The sequence below is a fragment of the Hydra vulgaris genome, chromosome 11 (genome assembly GCF_038396675.1).
Source record: "Hydra vulgaris chromosome 11, alternate assembly HydraT2T_AEP".
In the NCBI taxonomy this organism is placed as follows: Eukaryota; Metazoa; Cnidaria; class Hydrozoa; order Anthoathecata; family Hydridae; genus Hydra; species Hydra vulgaris.
The window spans coordinates 1,250,001-1,268,760 of record NC_088930.1 but is presented as its reverse complement, the minus strand read 5'-3'; the positions used below and the strand labels follow the sequence as shown (position 1 = coordinate 1,268,760).

The 18,760-nt window shown below is 26.7% G+C and overlaps 3 protein-coding genes across 3 annotated transcripts in view; 1 reads left to right on the top strand and 2 right to left on the bottom strand.

Moving 5' to 3' along the window:
* Positions 1–421: 421 nt before the first annotated feature.
* LOC136087485 (uncharacterized) lies at positions 422–1,574 on the top strand. The gene is made up of 2 exons (XM_065810352.1): positions 422–576; positions 1,196–1,574. Exons 1-2 carry the CDS (start codon positions 422–424, stop codon positions 1,572–1,574), a joined length of 534 nt encoding a protein of 177 aa, XP_065666424.1.
* A 1,684-nt stretch (positions 1,575–3,258) lies between these two features.
* LOC100204682 (eIF5-mimic protein 2) lies at positions 3,259–13,574 on the bottom strand. The gene is made up of 10 exons (XM_065809762.1): positions 13,312–13,574; positions 12,411–12,476; positions 12,214–12,296; positions 10,450–10,707; positions 8,802–9,047; positions 5,522–5,608; positions 5,325–5,408; positions 4,530–4,595; positions 4,014–4,233; positions 3,259–3,800 (listed from the first exon to the last, which is right to left on the bottom strand). The coding sequence occupies exons 2-10, from the start codon at positions 12,469–12,471 to the stop codon at positions 3,649–3,651; spliced, it is 1,257 nt and encodes a 418-aa protein (XP_065665834.1). The 5' UTR covers positions 12,472–12,476; positions 13,312–13,574; the 3' UTR covers positions 3,259–3,648.
* Positions 13,575–16,529: 2,955 nt separating this feature from the next.
* Positions 16,530–18,760, bottom strand: part of LOC100208227 (actin-related protein 2/3 complex subunit 2) — a 21,312-nt gene continuing 19,081 nt past the window's right edge. Inside the window, exons 9-11 of the mRNA XM_065809761.1 lie at positions 18,179–18,279; positions 16,759–16,859; positions 16,530–16,686 (exon numbers count right to left, since the gene is read on the bottom strand). Coding sequence (XP_065665833.1) covers positions 16,662–16,686; positions 16,759–16,859; positions 18,179–18,279 — 227 coding nt within the window. The 3' untranslated portion in view covers positions 16,530–16,661. The remainder of the gene's footprint in view (positions 16,687–16,758; positions 16,860–18,178; positions 18,280–18,760) is intronic.

The following is an 18,760-nucleotide window of genomic DNA, read 5'->3' as shown; positions in this document are numbered from 1 at the left end:
CATATTATAGTTATAATATTATAGTAGTTATTATAGTAGTTATTATATTATAGTAGTATAAATAATAAAGTAGTTTTTCCGCTACCTGACTTTCCAACAATAATTCCTCTTACACTTTTAGGTAAGAACTTATTATTATTTCTCTTATTGTTATTTACATTCCATGATAAATCTATAATATCCATTTTTTATTTACTCTATATAAAAAATGTACTGTGTTAAAAGCAAAAACAAAACAAATACACTAAACCCGCGCAGCGTCGCAAGCAAAAAACAAAAGAAATATGCAACGTGGAACTTGCGCTATTTGTGGAAAAACAAAACTAAATTCGTATCAGCAAAAACGGGAGGTGATTTAGTTAGTTCAATTAATTCGGCAACAAGTAAAATATAACAACTATGGTCAAAGTTCCCAAGTAAAATGTATTTACCTGGTATGAATTTTACAGGCCCTGGTACTAATTTAGATGAACGATTAACTTCTACTGATGCATATAAAGAATGGAGTGAATTTGTAGATAGAGCTGATAATCCAGCTTACCATCATGATCTTGCTTATAAATACTTTACAGATAAGCAAAAAGAAATGAAGCTGATAAAATTATGCTCGAAGAAATGGATGCTATAAAAAATCCAACAATACGTAAAAGAATTGAACGAGGTATTGTAAAACTTATTGTATCAACTAAAGCAAAGTTTGGGTTGGGTGTTCAATAAAAATACCAACGATCTGTAAAAAAGACAAGAATAAAGAATTAAAATGGACTGACAAACTTGCAAACGAACTTCATTGACCAGTTGTAAAACACTTCAGAAAAATAAAAGTTATTGTAAATCGAATCGGTTAAATTTGGGCTGTTGATTTAGTCGACATGCAATCTTTTTCCAAATTCAATGATGGTATAAAGTACTTATTAATGGTGATAGTTGTTCTCTCAAAGTACGGATGGATTGTTCCATTGAAGAGTAAAACTGGATTGATGTTGCTGATGCATTAAATGAAATCTTTAAAGAGAAAAGATGTAATAAAATATAGGTCGATAAAGGCTAAGAATTTTATAATAAGCATGTTAAAGCGCTGGGTGTTTAGTTAGTTATATTCAACTGAAAATGAAGAAAAAAGTTGTGTAGTTAAACGTTGGAAGAGAACAATGAAAGAGAAAATGTTTAAGTACTTTTAAGCTAATTCTACTAGAAAATATATCGACGTTTTAGATGAAATGGTAAATAAATACAACAACACAAAGCATTCTTCAATTAAAATGACACCAGTTGTAGCTAGCGATAAAAAGAATGAGAATGTTGTTTGGTTGAATCTAAATGGAAAGGTACGATCCGAGCCCGTTAAGCCAAAGTTTTCAATTAGTGATAGAGTTAGGATAACTAAAAAGAAGGTAACGTTTGAAAAAGGATACAAACCGAGATGGACTGAGGAGGTTTTTACTGTGTCACAGATTCAGTTCACAGATCCACCGACGTATAAAATAACTGACGATAATGATGAAGAAATACAAAGTACTTTTTATGAACAAGAAATGCAAAAAACTAATCAAAAAATATTTAGGATTGAATAAGTTGTTCGTAAACTCAAAAACAAATCATTAGTAAAGTGGTATGGGTATCCTGAGACGTTCAACTCATGGGTTGACAATAAAGAATTGATGAGTCTAAAAAGAGTCAATAAAGAGTTAATGAGTATAAAAAAATAATGGAAGGGGATTAGTGGTTACATTAAACTCTGAAGATGAACAAATTGGACAATCTGGAAGTTTTTATGCTTTAAAAGGACAATTTTACTATTTAAAATTACAAAATTTTTATAAAATAATTTTTTTTGGCTCATAAATTATAGTTATGACGTAACCATAATAATATATTAATATAATATGGTTGTTATACTACAATAATGTTATATATTTGCCAGTTTGTAAAAAAATTTTACAATCGTAATTAATAAAAGAAAAATTTACATGACTACCATTATTTTTATATTTTTTTTATTTTGGCTCAGAAATTATGGTTAGGATAAAAGCTTTAATATGATATGAAATTATGGTTCAAACAAATTTTTGACCCAGAACCGGCTTTTTCTATACTACTTACAAAATTTTTTGATTTGAGTTTTCTAAAAAAATTTGACACTATTACATTTTTTAGTGTTGCTCAATAATTTTTCAAAATCACTTTTTTTTATTATTGCTTTCATATTTTGCCGTATAAATATATAAATACAGTGAATATTTCAAAATAAATACAGATGGCCGGGGCAAGAAGACACAGTTTGTCTTATCGCCAAGCCACGAAAATTGATTCCGTAAAAGAGTTACGTACTGCATATATAACTGTTACCAACTTAGTAGTCAGTAGATACGTACATCAGTAGTAACATACTGCTTATATAACTGTGACCAATATACATAAAACAAAACTTTCATTTTGAAAAAATAAAACAAAAAGTTAGAAGGGAATAAAGTTGACCCATAAAAAAAAACAAAGACTTTACTTGGCCTCACTGATGCCAAAGATGTTTAAATTCTGGTTCATCTTTGTGCGTGGGCTTTACTTAGAAAAGGCATGTTTTATAAAATTTAATTTATGTGCAGATCTGACAGTAATAATAGCCAGATCAACCAGAGAAAGATGTTTGGTGTTGAGAACATCAAAAGAAAATTTTAACTTTAGTTACTTCAATTGTTTTTAATACCTCTGCAATGCAACTAATGCAACTGTTGCATGCGTTTGCCTTCTTTCCAAAAGCATTTGCATTTAAACATGGTTATTATATACTACATTCAATTACTTTGTAATTTACAGTGGTTATTTTTGAAAACTATTACATAAGGTTAAATAAAAATATTTAAGCTTAATTTTCATCTATTATACTTAAAATTAATAAGTTATTTATATTCTTGAACTTGAATATTTATTATCTATGAGCGAATAGGACTTATACGAAGTATTTTAATAAAATCATTACCTTTAGATAGTATGTCAAAACCGCTTAGATAAATGTTGCATTGAAGAATGCAATTTGCATTTCTATTTCGTTAACATGAATTAAACAAACAAAATATGATTAATAAAAGATACGGGCCTTTACAGAAATCACCTTTGGTTTAAATTTGGATTTTAATATAGTATATATCGTAATAAAAAACTAGGGGAAAAGAGCAAAAAAAAAAATTTCAAATTAAGTACGGAGTAAGGAAATTTGATGTAGCAAAATGCATCTTCAGGATTATCTCAAAAGAACAGAAATTGAATATTAAAAATATTGATCTATAAAAACTCTTGTAATACATGAATATTTCGCCATCTTACAATAGTTAATTTTATGTCCTACCCACCCAAGATATATATTTTTCTTTCCTAAAAACACTACAAAATACGGTTTCTTTTAATTACTAATGCAATACACTATTCAATTTAAAAATGGAATCACAGATCCTTAAGCCGGTTTGCTCAAAAATTTAATTGACAAAAACGCGATAAAATACCGCTTATTCACATTTTATTTCGTTTTTTAAAAAAGAAACGGGACGATAAAAAACATTACGATTTTAAGTTACAGATTCTAGCATAAGCAAACCGAAGTGAGGTTGGGTAAGAAGAATTAAGAAGTTCTCACGATAAATGTAGGTTAAACTTTTAATTATCGCTTTCGTCTTCGGAGGATTCTTCTTCAGCACTCTGTAACCATTCAACCATTTTCTCCATCTGACTGAGAAAAACACTTTTGCCTTTAGCACTGTGACCGTCTTTGTACCATCGTATGATAGCATCTTCTCCAATAACATCAGCTAAATTAAACTTTAGAAATTAAAATAATGTTAACTTTCTAGTGGCACAGTATAAAAACACACGAACGTATACACGATAGTTTCTAGTAATGATAAATATGGCATAGTAAACTAAACTCAATACACCCTCATTTTGCATAAGCCTTTGTGGTCCTTTATATATTTAATAAAGAAAAAACCTACTTTCGATATTTAATTAAAAAAATAGATTACTTTTATAAAATAGCATAATGATCTTCTGAAAGAGTTTCATAAAGTTCATATTATCGTAACAATATTCTTGTATTCTTTGCAAAAGCATAAGTTCAACTTCATTTTCTGGCGTAAAAGCTTGTAGAACCGAAGAATATTTTTTTAAATGACGTAATGCTTGCTCAGCCAACAAATCTTCTTTTTTGTTCCATTCAACAGCATTCATTAATGAAGTCCACAACTAATAAGATATTTCATTAACAACTCAACAAAATAAAAATTCAATCTTCTATAAATAGAATCTATAACCTTCTATAATAGAAGCTACACATGGGGTCCAGGACGTGTTTTAAACATCTGAAACACGTTTAAAAACGTATTAATTTTAGACCTCTAAAACATGCCCACTGGGTATAATTACTTTATTGAATTATAACAAAAATTCAATAAGATACATAATAAAAATAAATAAAACTGATAATAAAATTATCAAAAAATCAAAATAATTACCAAAATTAAAACTAATAAAATAATTACCAGAATACAAACTTCTGAATCTTTTAGACTATGTTTTTCCTTGCAATCCTTAGAAACTACAATTACCTATGAACACAAAATTTCATGATATATTTTTAAAAAATTTCAAACTACTAATAAACAAATTCTTTTTTTTTTTATATTTTAATTTTTACAAACCATATTCTAAAATTAAACATTCAATAAATTTACAGCTCTAGCTTTGTGAATTTTTTTTTCTTAACTATTACTTATGTAATTCTTTAAAAATAATTTTGGATAACTTTTTGGATACATTTTTTTTAAAAATACTAAAATTTTTATAAGCCAAACCTGATGTCTGATATAAATGGAATTGTAGCTAAGATTCACAAAATTTTTGTTGCCAAATATTTTTTTTTTTAAGAATTGATTTCCACAAAAATAAGAAATAGATAGGACAACAATATACATGTTTTGAATTTAATGCATCAGTTCTACAAAACCCTTATTAGAGAAATATAGTTTTAAAATAAAATGTATCAGTTTTTTAACTTATTTAGTTAAAAACATGTTGATTCATCTTATCTAAAATGACTAAATCCAAGCACACATCTTTTGAGCTATAACATTGAAAAAATAAATTTATTGGTGTAGTTTTAATAACAAAAAATAAACCACTACCAGAGTTTTCCTGCAGGGTAATGTAATGGAAACACCAATATTTATGTGAGCAGTATTATATGCACACAGTAAAATGATCATAATTTTTAAATTTTTATTGTGAATTGCATAATTTTTACTGAAGTTTCAAAAAAGACAAAAACTATTGAATACCTCTGCAGCACTACCATCATTTTCAAGCAGCTTCTTTAAACGACTCTTTAATTCTTGTATGGAAGTTCGAGTATTCTGATTTCTCTACATAAAAAAAATATTTAAAGTTGTTACTTTTGGGTTGCTATTCAAGTTTAAAAAGTATTAATTATAAATTTCTTTTTAAATATAAATAAAATGAAAAAAAAAAACTATACTTGAAATTCTACTATTTGATTTAGATTAGCACCACTGAAGTATGCTTCAAAGTTTTCTACAGTACGTTTGTTTAATGGAAAAAGTTCCTAATAAAAAAAGTTATTAAGACAATCTTATTTCAATTGATGTACTTAAATTTATAACAAATAATTATATATAGGGGGGGGGGGGCAAACAACTTACAAAGATACAAGCATTCATTTTCTAGCATGAAGCGTACACGATTCATTTTCTAATGAATATGCAGTTAAGGCCATTAGATCTTTATTGCATTTTTTCATGCTTTTACCATAAGATTCACATTTTGATAGTTACTATCAAAAATATGGGCCAGATTTTCCAGCAAAAATACAATATAAATGGTTTCAAAAGATAATTAACAAAAGTTAAATATACTACTAAAAGTTGGTTGCCCCTTCCCCTTCGATTAGTGCCACCCCCAACCCCTCCCCCTCACCTTGGTGAGTGGGGGAGGGGGAAAATCCAGACCACACACAGACCACTGATTACCTATAATAAAATATAATTTAAAGAAATAATGGTTTCATTATGAAATTAATTTAGATATTTAGATATTAAGTATCTAAATATATAAATTAATTTAGAAACCTTTATTTGAACCATAATGAAGGTCTCTAAAAAGTTACTGCCTCCTTTGTGCCCCTATCTACTATAAAGTCCAGATCAAGAAGAGGACAACCAACCACATTTTTCTTTTTATTAAGAAATGACTTATAATTAGTTGCACCCTTCACATTGGCCAGTTGGCAGATTAGAGGGGCACTGGTTTCTAGTAACACATTCAACCGTTGATGATTGATAAATAGGGTTATTTAAAAATGCTGGCATTTTTGATGTGGATTTGACAAGTTTATAATGTTTGCATTTTCAGATAGTTAGGTCTAATGGTGTTATATGCTGCTCATCTTAGATCAAAACAAATTGTTAGAAAAATTTACAAGCATCTCAAAATGGCTGAAAATTGGACATTTTGCTTTTAGATATATTTAAGTTCTAAATTGCAACAAGCTGCCTATGTTTTACCCATTTATTGCAGACAGTAGTAACTAATTAGAAAACTTATCTGTAAAAACTTGTGGATGAATAGAATAATGCTACAGTTAGTTTCATTTTGGCATATTTTAGCAATTTTAGGATTTTTTCTAAAGTTGAGGAGGTCATAATTTTTTTTAATTTAACACAAGTTAATAAAAACCACTTTTTTAAAGAGAGAACTATCAAGAAAATAGTTCTAGAAAAAATGAGACACTTGTCTCATTTTTTCTAGAACTATTTAGAATATTTAGAAAACTATTAGAAAAAAATTATGACCCCTTCAACTTTGGAAAAAATCCTAAAATTGCTAAATATGCCAAAATGAAACTAACTGTAGGGCTTAACAAATCAATGAACATTTAGCAGAAAATTTATTAAAAAACAAACGTCAAGTTTGCCAACTTTTATATATTTAAATGCCAATGCTCACTTAGAAAAATTCAAAAAACAAATAAAATTTTTTACAGTTTTTGTTTTTAGTTTTTTATTAGATATTTATTTTACATAAAAAATTATAAGTTTTAAAGATATGAAAAGAAACCAAGCTGAAACAGTCTTCATGAATGCACATAACTAAATATACTTTTTTTTTTTAAATTTTCACTTGATTCAGATAGTTTCTCTGTTTAGCCAAGATATTATTACCTTTTTAATATTGATAATAGCAAATAAAAACTAAGTTTTAAATTAAGCATACCAGACAAAAAATTGCATATAAATATTGAGAGAAATGTCAACAATTACCAAAAAAAAAAAAAAATTTGAGGAGCCTTGCTAAGGAGAATGTAACCCATGGGGTAGGGTAAAGACTTTTTTTTTTCACAAAAAAATAAAAATAAAAATAAAAGCTATCCAAAGATAAATGATTATTTTATAATTACTTAACATAGGTACCATAACAAAGAAAATCATAAAAGGAATTCTCACAATGACTAAATTAAAGCCAGACAAAAGGTAACAATAATGTTAGTAAGATCATAGCATGGTCTGAACAGATATAATTAGGCTCATTGGCTGACAGATATAATTAGGGCTCAGTAAATTTGACCAGAAATAACACCTAAAAGAGTAAATATGTTTTTTTAGATTCAAAGTTATTTTTTTTCAACTTTAATCTAGAAAAGCAAGTCCTACAAAGGTGGCAGGACACACAGCAGGTTATAAGGGTGTTAACTAGCCAAATGGCACCACATATGCGCTTTTAAACTTAAATTACTTTAAAGTTAGTCAATAATATTTTTAAGTTAGATTTAGTTTGATTTACTTAATGGATAAAAGTAATCACAAAGTAAAAAAGTAAATTTTTTAACAATCATTTAAGTTACTTAACTAATATACTCAAAGACACGCCAAAGTTAGCCATACAAATGTTTCTATTTCTATCTTATAAGCTTTTAAATTATTTGAACAAGAAATAGAATTTCTTAGAATTCTATATCTTGTTAATAATTTAAAAATAATTTAGAAATAGAATATGAAAGAGGCTACACCATTTTGAAAATATTTTCATTTAATTTAAAACAGTATTAAGATTAAACATTTATCTCATATGGCGAAATTTAAAATAACATAAGTTACTGTTTTAGTTATAAAGGACATCGCTGCAATTAAATTTAGAGTTATTGAGCGTTAAAATTCTTTTAAGCTTTTCCATTTTTTTATTTTTATTTTTTAATTTCAAGTTTCAATTGCAAAATTATTCAAATAAAATGATATTTAAATATGAGATATATTATATTAAAAAATAGTAATTATGAACAAAATATACAAAGGTACTATTTTATACTAATGCAACCCCCTTACATCAAAGAAGGAAGGAGGGGAGGGGGAAATTAAAATATTTTTTTTCTAAGATTAGTTTTTTTTGCAATAACTTGAGCTGTCATATTTCTAATCCTGATCTGAAAATATTAATAAATTTAAATTTTCAAACATTTTAATTGTCTATAGCTGCATCAGCTACAAATGTACTATCAGAAATAAATGTGTTAGTCAGCCCAATGGCACCATGCTTAATCTGTGGATTTCTCAATGGGTTTAAAACTCACTAAATTCAATAACCTTTTTTATTAAGTAATAGAACAATTTCAATAAAAAATCTCAATATTTTGTAGAACAATAACAATAAATATTCCCAATATTCGTAAAAACAAGGTAAAAAATATATTCCTGGTTATATCATAAAATATAAATACAAAGACTTTAATTAAGAATTTTAATTACCAATAACTTTCCATCAATTTCTGACTTTTTAAGCATACTGATTAAGCTTGGAAAATCTTTTTCACTCAACCATACAGAAAATAAGGTACGAGCAAAATCAAGCCCAATACCGTCTTTAGTGAGATGCTCATTAACAATCTGTGAAAGACAGACTGGGGAAGACAATCCACTTGAAATTAATAAATACACAGCAATTGCAAGGCGTTCTCTTTGGACATCTGAAAAACCTTTCATAAACATTAACACCTAAAAAAAAACTATTTTAAAATGTAAAAGTAATTATTAGAATCAATGAAATATTACAGCACTGAAAATAACAGCTGATAAACGATTGTTTACTTTTTAAAAAAATTATGTTTTGATCTTTAAATATCAATTCTGAACAAATTTGATCAGCAAGAATTGCTAGGCAAACTTAATAATAAAAAATTTAAATAACTTCAAAAACAGAACCAAAATCTTAAAGTTACTAAATGTTTTTAATAATTGAAATGAACAAAGTTTTGAGACAATAACAATCTTTATTTTAAAGTATAAAAAAAAAGTGTGAAAGATATATCGAATAAGCAAAAATACTGTACAATAAAAAATACTAAATGTTTTTGATCAGTGGAATAAACAGAGTTTGAGATCATAATTTTTTTAATTATCTTTAGTTTGAAAGTTTATTAAAAGTTAAATAAAAATTTATCAATGAATTAAATTTTCTTGAATGAAATAATAACAAGAAATGTCAATATTTCTTTCAAATATTAAATAACTTTTGATTGGTGGGAAACGCTGCATGAATTGTTCAAAAGATTAATGTCCATTATCATGTGATAATTTTAGTTTTAAATATTAAAACTGATTAAAAGTATAAAACTATCATAATCATAGAATCAACCCTCGGAATTAGGAAAATTGAGGTTGGCAATAATTTGCCGACCTCAATCTTTTAGAGGTCGGCATCAGGTCGGCAAAAATTATTTGATACAAAGGTCTAACCGTAAAACATAGAAACGAGGTCGGCAATTTTTTGCCGACCTCAAACACTTTCAGGTCGGCAGTTAGGTCGGCATTGCCGAATGCCGACCCTAATTCCGAGGGTTGTAGAATGGAGGCAAAATGAAAGTTTCTTTAATAAGAAATCAGTATTTAAAGAACTGAGTAAAAAAAAGTAGAACTAACAAAACAAAGTTACAATTAAAATACACTTAATAGATGGAAACATCATTTTCTTAAAAAAGTCTTATTTTATTTGGGTGCTTACAGCGATATGCTAAAAATAAAGAGAAATGATTTTATTAGGAGTTAAAAGCAAAATATAAAAATTAATATTGTATTCAAAATTGTAACCAAAATATAAAAATGAATATAAATAAAAAATAAATATAAAAATGAATACCATATTAAAGATTATTCTTTATTATTGATTTTTTTCTAAATCAAGAAATCTTTTTGTGCTGATTTATTTTTTTTTATTTTTTATTTTTAAAAAATGTAAAATTTAGTACTTTGAACAAAATTTTAAACAAACTTTTTTTTTTAAAGTAATAATTAGCTCTTATGGAAAAAAAATTGTTTTTTAAAGAAAATACCTCAACATAAGTGAACATTAAAAAAACAGGTAATTAAACATTAAAATTATAGATCATTAAAAACTTACCTTTTTCATCTCATCATCAAGAGATTTTTCTAAATACTTGTACTGACGAATCATTCTCTCAAAAACACTTGTCATATTTCGCATACTTTTAATATCTTTCTCAGTCTCAAAAATACATAAACTTGTGGTTGCACCATTGTCATCATTTATTGTTCCACCAGGTCCAAGAATTCCACCAGTTATAAGAATATCAAAAAGTGCTTCAGCATAGCGACGAAAATCTAGCTTACTGCCAGCTTGAATTAAAAACTTTGAGGCCTGTTAAAAAACAAACTTGAAAAACTACTAGGTCTCCAATAATATTAAATTAGAAAAAAGGTTTTTCAAAAGTGAATAACTGTATTATAAAAATTTAGTATTATTTTAAATTGCAAAAAAAAATTTTTTTTTTAGCTAAAAATGACATCATGATACTACAAAAGGTACTGTAACAACTAAAATTATATAGTTCACAAAATTATTTACGAAATGATATAAAATTTTAAATTATGTAGATAGTAGAAGAAAAAGATAAGCAAATCTTACAGGGATCAAACAAATAATAAAAATATGAAACTAATACACATAAATTTTTCAAAATATTTAAAAAAATTTAGAATATAAAAAAAAAAGTTGAATTAAAGTCATAAAACATAAATTTTATGAGATTTAGAAACTTTTTTTTCTAAGTTCTATCAATGTTAAATATATAATGCTGAGACCATTCAATAAATTTAAACAAGCTATTGATGACAAACTTGTGTAAAATGTTAAACAGCATAAACTTGAAAATTTGTATATGAATGTTATTTTCATGTGTTTCATAAAAGTATTATTATAGCAATAATACAATTGCCGTGGTGAGTTGAATTCACAAAACAAATAGATTTAATTAGCATTTTTCAAAATAAATAGACTGTCAATTTACTGGTCAATTTACTGGTCTTCACTCAGTATGGCTAATGTCAATACCTTAGTATACTGCCCAGTGTTTAATAACGTAATACTGCCCAGTGTTTATTAACTAAATCTTTTAGTAAATTTTTTAAGTAAATTGTAAATTTTCTTAAACCAATTTTAAAAAACTAAATATACAATTACATTCCAATAAGGGTAGCTATATAGCTTTTCGGTTCTTCAGACTGACATTCCAATAATAGTGATCACTTTTTAAGTTTTGAAAAAAAACAGACAAAAACATTCCAATAATGCTATAACAGTTTTCTTTTTGAAAAAGACTTTCTCAGTTTCTTGCAAAAAAATTAAACTGAGACCAGCATTTTTTTTAGCATAAGAAACATTACAATTTTTAAACACATTAAAATGTAATATACTTGCAAGATAACTTTAACTGCTTCATTTTATTAAAAAATGTTTTTTTTTTTTAATTCTTAGTCAAAATAAAACTTGCTGGCTTATTTTGACGCTTACTCAAAAAACCAGCCTTATAACTAAAACAAGAAAAAGTTTAAAACAAGTATAAATCTGTTCAATTTACAGTTAAATAAACATTAACGCATAAGTGTAGAATAAATTATTATATTATAACAATAAGTTACTTAATATATATAAACGTTAAAAGAAACATGCAATATTAGAAATTTGTTTTACATAGATTGTGCGATATTCAATTTATAAAATCTAAGTTGAAAATCAATCAAAATTAAATGAATATAATGAATCTAAACTAAAATAAATTTTTGATATTTGTTAAGCTGAGATCAAAAAAGTCATAACAAGAAACAAACTTATCTTTGAAATTCATATCATATTGAATAAACAAACCTGTTCAAGATCTGAATTCACATTATTAAGTCCAGCAACTATTTGATCTCTAAAGTTTGTTGGGTCATATTTTTCTTTCTCATCTAAATATAAACACTTTCATAACTTATGTGAGCTAGCAAAAAAGAACAAAGTTAAAAAAAACCACGACAACCAAAACATACATGTTTATAACTCATACGGTAATTAAAAATTACCCCTTTTTCTGGTTTTAATCCTCTGACCAGTTAATGTTGGTTTCGGTGTTTTTTGACTCATACAGTCTAAAATGAATACTTAACTTTTATTTACTTTACATTAGTTAATCACAACAATTAGTTTAAATTAGTTAATCACAAGACAATAGTCATTTTTTGGTGTTTGATCTACAGAAACATTAGCACTATTTTGTTATGTACTTTAAGTATGACTCATTATAAATTGACAAATTCTCAAATCTCAAATATTTCTACTCTTTTAAAACTATTATCTTTATTTTCATAGAGCGAAGAATTTATAAAAAAATACTTATGGTACTATTCTACATTAAAAAGAACATTATTAATAATATATACTACTACTGTTACTATAGATAAAAAAAATTTCTAAGCTTGTCAATAAATTCTAGACAAGAACCAAGAATTTAAATTAAGAACAATAAGTTTTAAATTTAAAAACTTTAGGATTAGTACTATACTTATCATTATCATTAATATTATAATAATATATATATTATTATACTAAAAATTATACTATTCTATTTATACTATTCTATTTGAGCATTCCTGATATTCTACTTTACTAATTGTTACAATCTTTTAATTGTTTTTATGTATTAAACTATACATTATTTGAAGTTATCAAATATTTTACATTTAGTTTTTAACCATTATTCTTTGAATGATTACTTATATTGAAAATTTTAACATATATACAAGTTATAAGGCTCTTTTTACTCTAAAATAATTACACATAAAACATTTATTTGACCATTTGCATTTATGAAGAGTCATTTTACAAATAATTTTGTTCATTAACCTAAAATAAAGGTGAACCTTTTAATCTGTAATCAACCCTCAAACTAAAATAAAAATAAACCAAAAGAAACTATGACTTCACCTTTCGTTCGGTTTTTTTTTAAATGCGTCTGAACTGACAGGCCTTGTTGGTTGATTTGTACCTTGTCCAAAGGTAGAGTGCGTGCGAGAAAAAATACGAAAATGGCGACTCTGTAAAAAAGACTGGACCTGAAAATATTAGTAATAACAACAAAACTTAAGCGATTAAATAATTCTTTTAAATATGATATATATGCTTTAAACTAATAAAAAAAATTTAACCCAGAGTTACGTTTTAAATGTTGAGTTTTTTAAAGTTAAATTAGATAAATGTATTTTTATTTATTTATTTGCGTTTATTTTATTTATTAATTTGCATTTTCACTTGATTAATACCTAATTAGTTAAAATGGCCGTATAACATATTGATAAAAATTGAATACTGAGACATGGGGATGCTTCATTCCCGACAAATTTTTGAAAATGATTACGTAACTTCCATAAAGCGGTAAATAAGGGGCAAAAAACCGTCCGTAAATTTTTTTAATTTTTAAAATGTCATCTAAAGATCTTGTAAAATAGCGTTTTTCACACTTTTATCAACTTAAAATTTTAATAACCTAAAAATTAATTAATTTTAGGTAATGTTACTTGATGTATATAATAAAAGTTATCATATAAGTATTTGTTCTTGGTGAGCTTAAGGAAGTTTGGGAAAAAAGTGGAGTAGCAATTTTATATGATAACTTTTTTATTCCTTACAAAACTGTTGGGGGAAAAGGTGAAAATAAAGAAAATGAGCAGTAAGGTCAAAATGTTAAAGCTGTAAAAGAAAAAAATGTCAGATTTTGTAATAAACTTGAACGTGCAGGATAAAACAGTTTTGTCAATTAAAGCTGAATGGAAGATAAAGTATCAAAAAAGGTAACTTTGCACTGATATTCGAAGCTTTTTTTTTTTAGACATAGACATATAATATAGAACGTGTAGCGGTTCTAATAAACGGATCTCATAACGGGTATATATTTAATTATATATTATGTCTTACCCATTCATGACAAAGGTTGTCGTACTGATCCAGAAAACTATTGGCCTATTTCACTTACTTCTGTCGTTTGTAAGATTATGGAAAATTTACTTTGCGACTTGACGTCTGACCATTTGTACACCCACAATTTATTATAATCAACATGGGTTTGTTCGAAATCGTTCGTGTCTTTAGAAGTCTTTTAAAGTCTTTAAAGTCTTTTTAAAGTCTTTAAGAACTAGTCTTTTAGAAGTGTTAATGATCGCTACTCTGCAATACTAATTCTTTTAGATTTCAATAAAGTTTTTGATTGTGTCTCACACATTCTTCTTTTCCTAAAAGTAAAGGGACACGGTTTCAGTGACATGATCCTTAATGGGAAAAAATATTTTTTGTGTAATAGAAAATAACGTGTTTTTTTTGTTAAATCCTCTTCTGATTGGATATATGCACTGAGTAGAGTTCCTCAGGGTTCGGTTATCGCTCCACTTTTTTTTTTTTTTTTTTTTATTAACAACATGCCTGAGTTTTTATCTAGTTTCTGTAACTTATTTTCTGATGACACTCAATTAATTGCAAATTAATTGAGTGTCATCAGACAAATTAATAAAGTCAAAAGTTCGTCTGATCTAGAACTAGTCCAAAAAGATATTGATCTCTTACTACATTGGTCTAAAATTTGGGGTAAGAAATTTAATATAAATAAATGCAAAGTAATAAGCTTTTAAGGTGGTTTCGATGTTTTAGACTACACTTTTTGTAAGTTGAACTTATCTAATATTCTTACTCCTTTTGAAAATGTCGATTTTGAAAAGTCACTAGAACTTTATTTCAACAATAAACTTAAGTGATCTGATCAAATAAGTAATGCAGTATTAAAAGCCGACCAGATGCTTGTTACTCTTAAAAAAACCTTCAAACCTTAGTCGCATTATTTATCCTGCTGTGATAAAAGTGGTAATAAGGTTTCAATTTGTTACTACTTGTCTAGTTTAAATCATGAGTTACACTACATTTATAGATTACGTTTTTTTGACATTTAAAAACTGATACCATAGATTTACGCGCTGCAACATTAACATTTAGATTTCGAACCATGAGGGCATCACTTTTTTCTAACTTTCTTCCTATAATATGCAACTATTATTAATTATTATTTTTTCTTACAATTTTACCTATTTATTTTAATGTTTTAAATAGGTATGATATTTTTAGGCACAAGTGCACTCAGCGGATTTATAGACTTGCTAACTCGTTGGACATTATTTTGTCATTTACAAGGATGACTAGAAGGTGAGTTATGGTCCTATCCCGCCTCCTGAGCAGTAAAAGTTTGTTCCTCCTACTAAATAAGCTTTCCATTCATTACTGATTTTAACCCAACGACATCATCAACAATCTGTTTCTATTATCACATCTACCAGGTCTACGTAACTGGACGCTTCTGTTGGTTGTGCGATTATTGTGTCACATAAACAATTAGCGCCAACCTTTTGAGCATTAATCAGTACTATATTTTCTGTGTGAGTAATTGTTAAACTTTAATTTGATAGTAACTAAAGAATCATTAGTTACACTTACTTTTTATTATTTATTAATGCCGATGTCATCTTAATGAACAAAGTTGATAACCATTTTCAAGTAAGCATTTTAACCACGATTAATTATAAATTATTAAAGAAACAGTTCCAGGAAAATTTTTTAAATTTTAACTTAGTTAATATAACGTTAATTAGTTACTTAACATAAAGTTATGTAAAGTTACGCTTTCAGTTAGATCAATCATGATTAACATAAGGTTGTGTAAAGTTACGATTTCAGTTAGGTCGATCATGTTCAAGGTCATTCAGGTTTAATAGAGGTTTTGGTGTCAACGCTAATTGAATCTTAAACACCAAAGGTTTCATATAAATACATGAACTTAAAGCAAGCAACTTTATTTTATAAGAGTTCAATTAATAAAACAACTATGCAAAATCTAAATAAAAATGAAAAAACCTAATACATATTAGTTCTCAATACTTAATTGAAAAAGATTGGATAGTATGAAATTTTGATAAATTCTTTATTTTTTTCGAACTTTACTGGAAAAGTGTATCATTACATTTTGAACGCCAACATTATGTCACTTATATATTAATCGACGAATAGAAACATAACAAGACGAAAGTTCTACAAATAATTACGCAAAGTTCGACTTTTTTACAAGCATTTTTGATAATAATAATTAAAAAAAAAAAAAATGAAGAAACTTATTTACAAACAACGTAATATTTCAAAAGTAATTAAATTAACAATAATAATTATAATAAAAACAATACAAAATTTACAAAATTAACTCATTTAATACGCCCAACAATTTATCACTTTATTATTTCGCATTTTTATTGGCGAGTAAAAGTACGACCACTAAAAATAAAAAAATAAAATATTTTTATAATTGAAGTTTCATTTGAAAAACAACTTAATAAAAAAACATACGTGATAGTTTTCTTTTCTACTGTTTTTACTTCAGGTCGAGCTCGGTTCAAAACTTTAATAAAATCTGTAGTCTTAGCACGCATGCGCGAATGAAGATATGCCTAAAATTAATGAATATATAGTACAAATTTAAAAAGATTCTGAAATTATTGAATCCTATTCAGAACCTATTCATTATTTTTAAATTAAATATTAAAAACAATACCCAAATTCATAATGTTGAAGTGAAGTACTTACTCTATTAAGAACTTGAAGTCAAGTGTGAAGGAAGTTAATGTATTATAAGAACTCAACCCTATACACCGCAAGACTCAAACTTTGAGATACACCATACCAACTAAGTAGCAGTGTTTTCAACCAAAACCTCGACTTGTCGAAAGAGAAGGCAAAACGTTTAGAGTAAACATATAAAACAACAATAGAATCTTCTCAAAAATAAGTTATTTGATTCCCTTTTTTTTTTAAGAAGGAAAACAATCTGGTTGTTTACTAATATTGACTTGTTATAATTTTTTAACTTAAACTATGACCCAACTAAACTCTTAATAGACCGATCATAATTTGAAAATTGTGTTACTTCACTATGTCTTTGCTTTATTCCTGTTTGTTATGCTGTTCACATAAAACAAGAGTTATGCAAACATTTGATCTTCCTCTAATCAATTAAACATACTGAACAGAAATGGAATATCTGCAGTTTAAAATCGCCTCTGTACTCTAAGGAATGTAACTAGGTTACACTAAGTACTGTTACTTTTGTGTGAAGCAGTAGAGATAAAAAAATTTATTTAACTCAAGCTTAATGGTATGCAAGATAAATGTTGTTGCTAAGCCTCTTGTGGACAAAAAAATGATATTTTTGCACACCGCTTTACATAAAACCTAAAGTAAGCTAACAACGGTATTTTGTTATTCTGATTACGATAACAATATCTCTGAAAAAAGTCATCTAACGATTGGTGTTTTTTTTTTAAACCAGTGTACTGGTGTCCCTAAATAAGTTCTGATTACATCACTGTAGATGAACTAAAAAATGTGCTAATATATTCCTGTTAATACGCCAAAAGTCGCAAAACAAGACTCTTTATATGGCCATGAAGTTGCACACTCTTTGACATTTCTCATGGCTTTATGCTAGTGCATTTTTGTTGAATTTTAATACTTTCTATGATAAAGTTTAACTTTGTTTACTTTGAGTTAACATAAAAAAAAAACTTTGTGGTAAATTTTGCAGTAAAGTTGAAGTTGATGCAAAAACTTTCACTTAGAGAGGCAAATTATATCAACAGCTGCAAAATATTAAAAGAACATTTTTCATAGACGTCAAAAAAAGAGCAAGTTTTTTTGTGATTCCTTAAAATATTCTTTTCAGATACTTAAAAATTCCTAAAATATAAAAATATCAAATATTTAAAAATACCTTTGAACACTTGATATGATAATGCAAATAGTTTCTGAAAGTATGAATCAAATTTATGGTGTTTTCACGGGCTTTTAGGTTTGTATGTCGCTTCTCCAACACTAAATTTGTTATAGAAAAAGTTAAGTAACAATAACTTTTTTGTTTGCATGTGTGTGTGTGTGTGTGGATATAGTAAAAATAATTTTTTTTTTTGCATGTATGTGTGCGTGTTTATGCGGAGCTGCTGTAAATGTAACTTTTACATTTTGTTTCCTAAGTACTTATTATAAGTTTGGGACTAACAATTGGTATCCTTTATAAATTGTTGGTTGTCAATTGGCTCATAATTGATATTTTTGAAATTGTTTTTTATATATTCTTTGGCAATAAGTTCTTGTTGTGCCATTTACCAACAAGTATTTCTATTAGAAAATCAATTTCTTGTTGGGAGTATTTTTGAGAGCATTTTATTTTTGCACAAGATAAAAATCCTTTAAATATGCCAGTGATAATATACAGTTAATTTATGAGTTAGGTTTAAGTTTAACATTAGTGCTTATTTTTGATGTATTTGAAATTCATAAGCTTTATGCATTATGT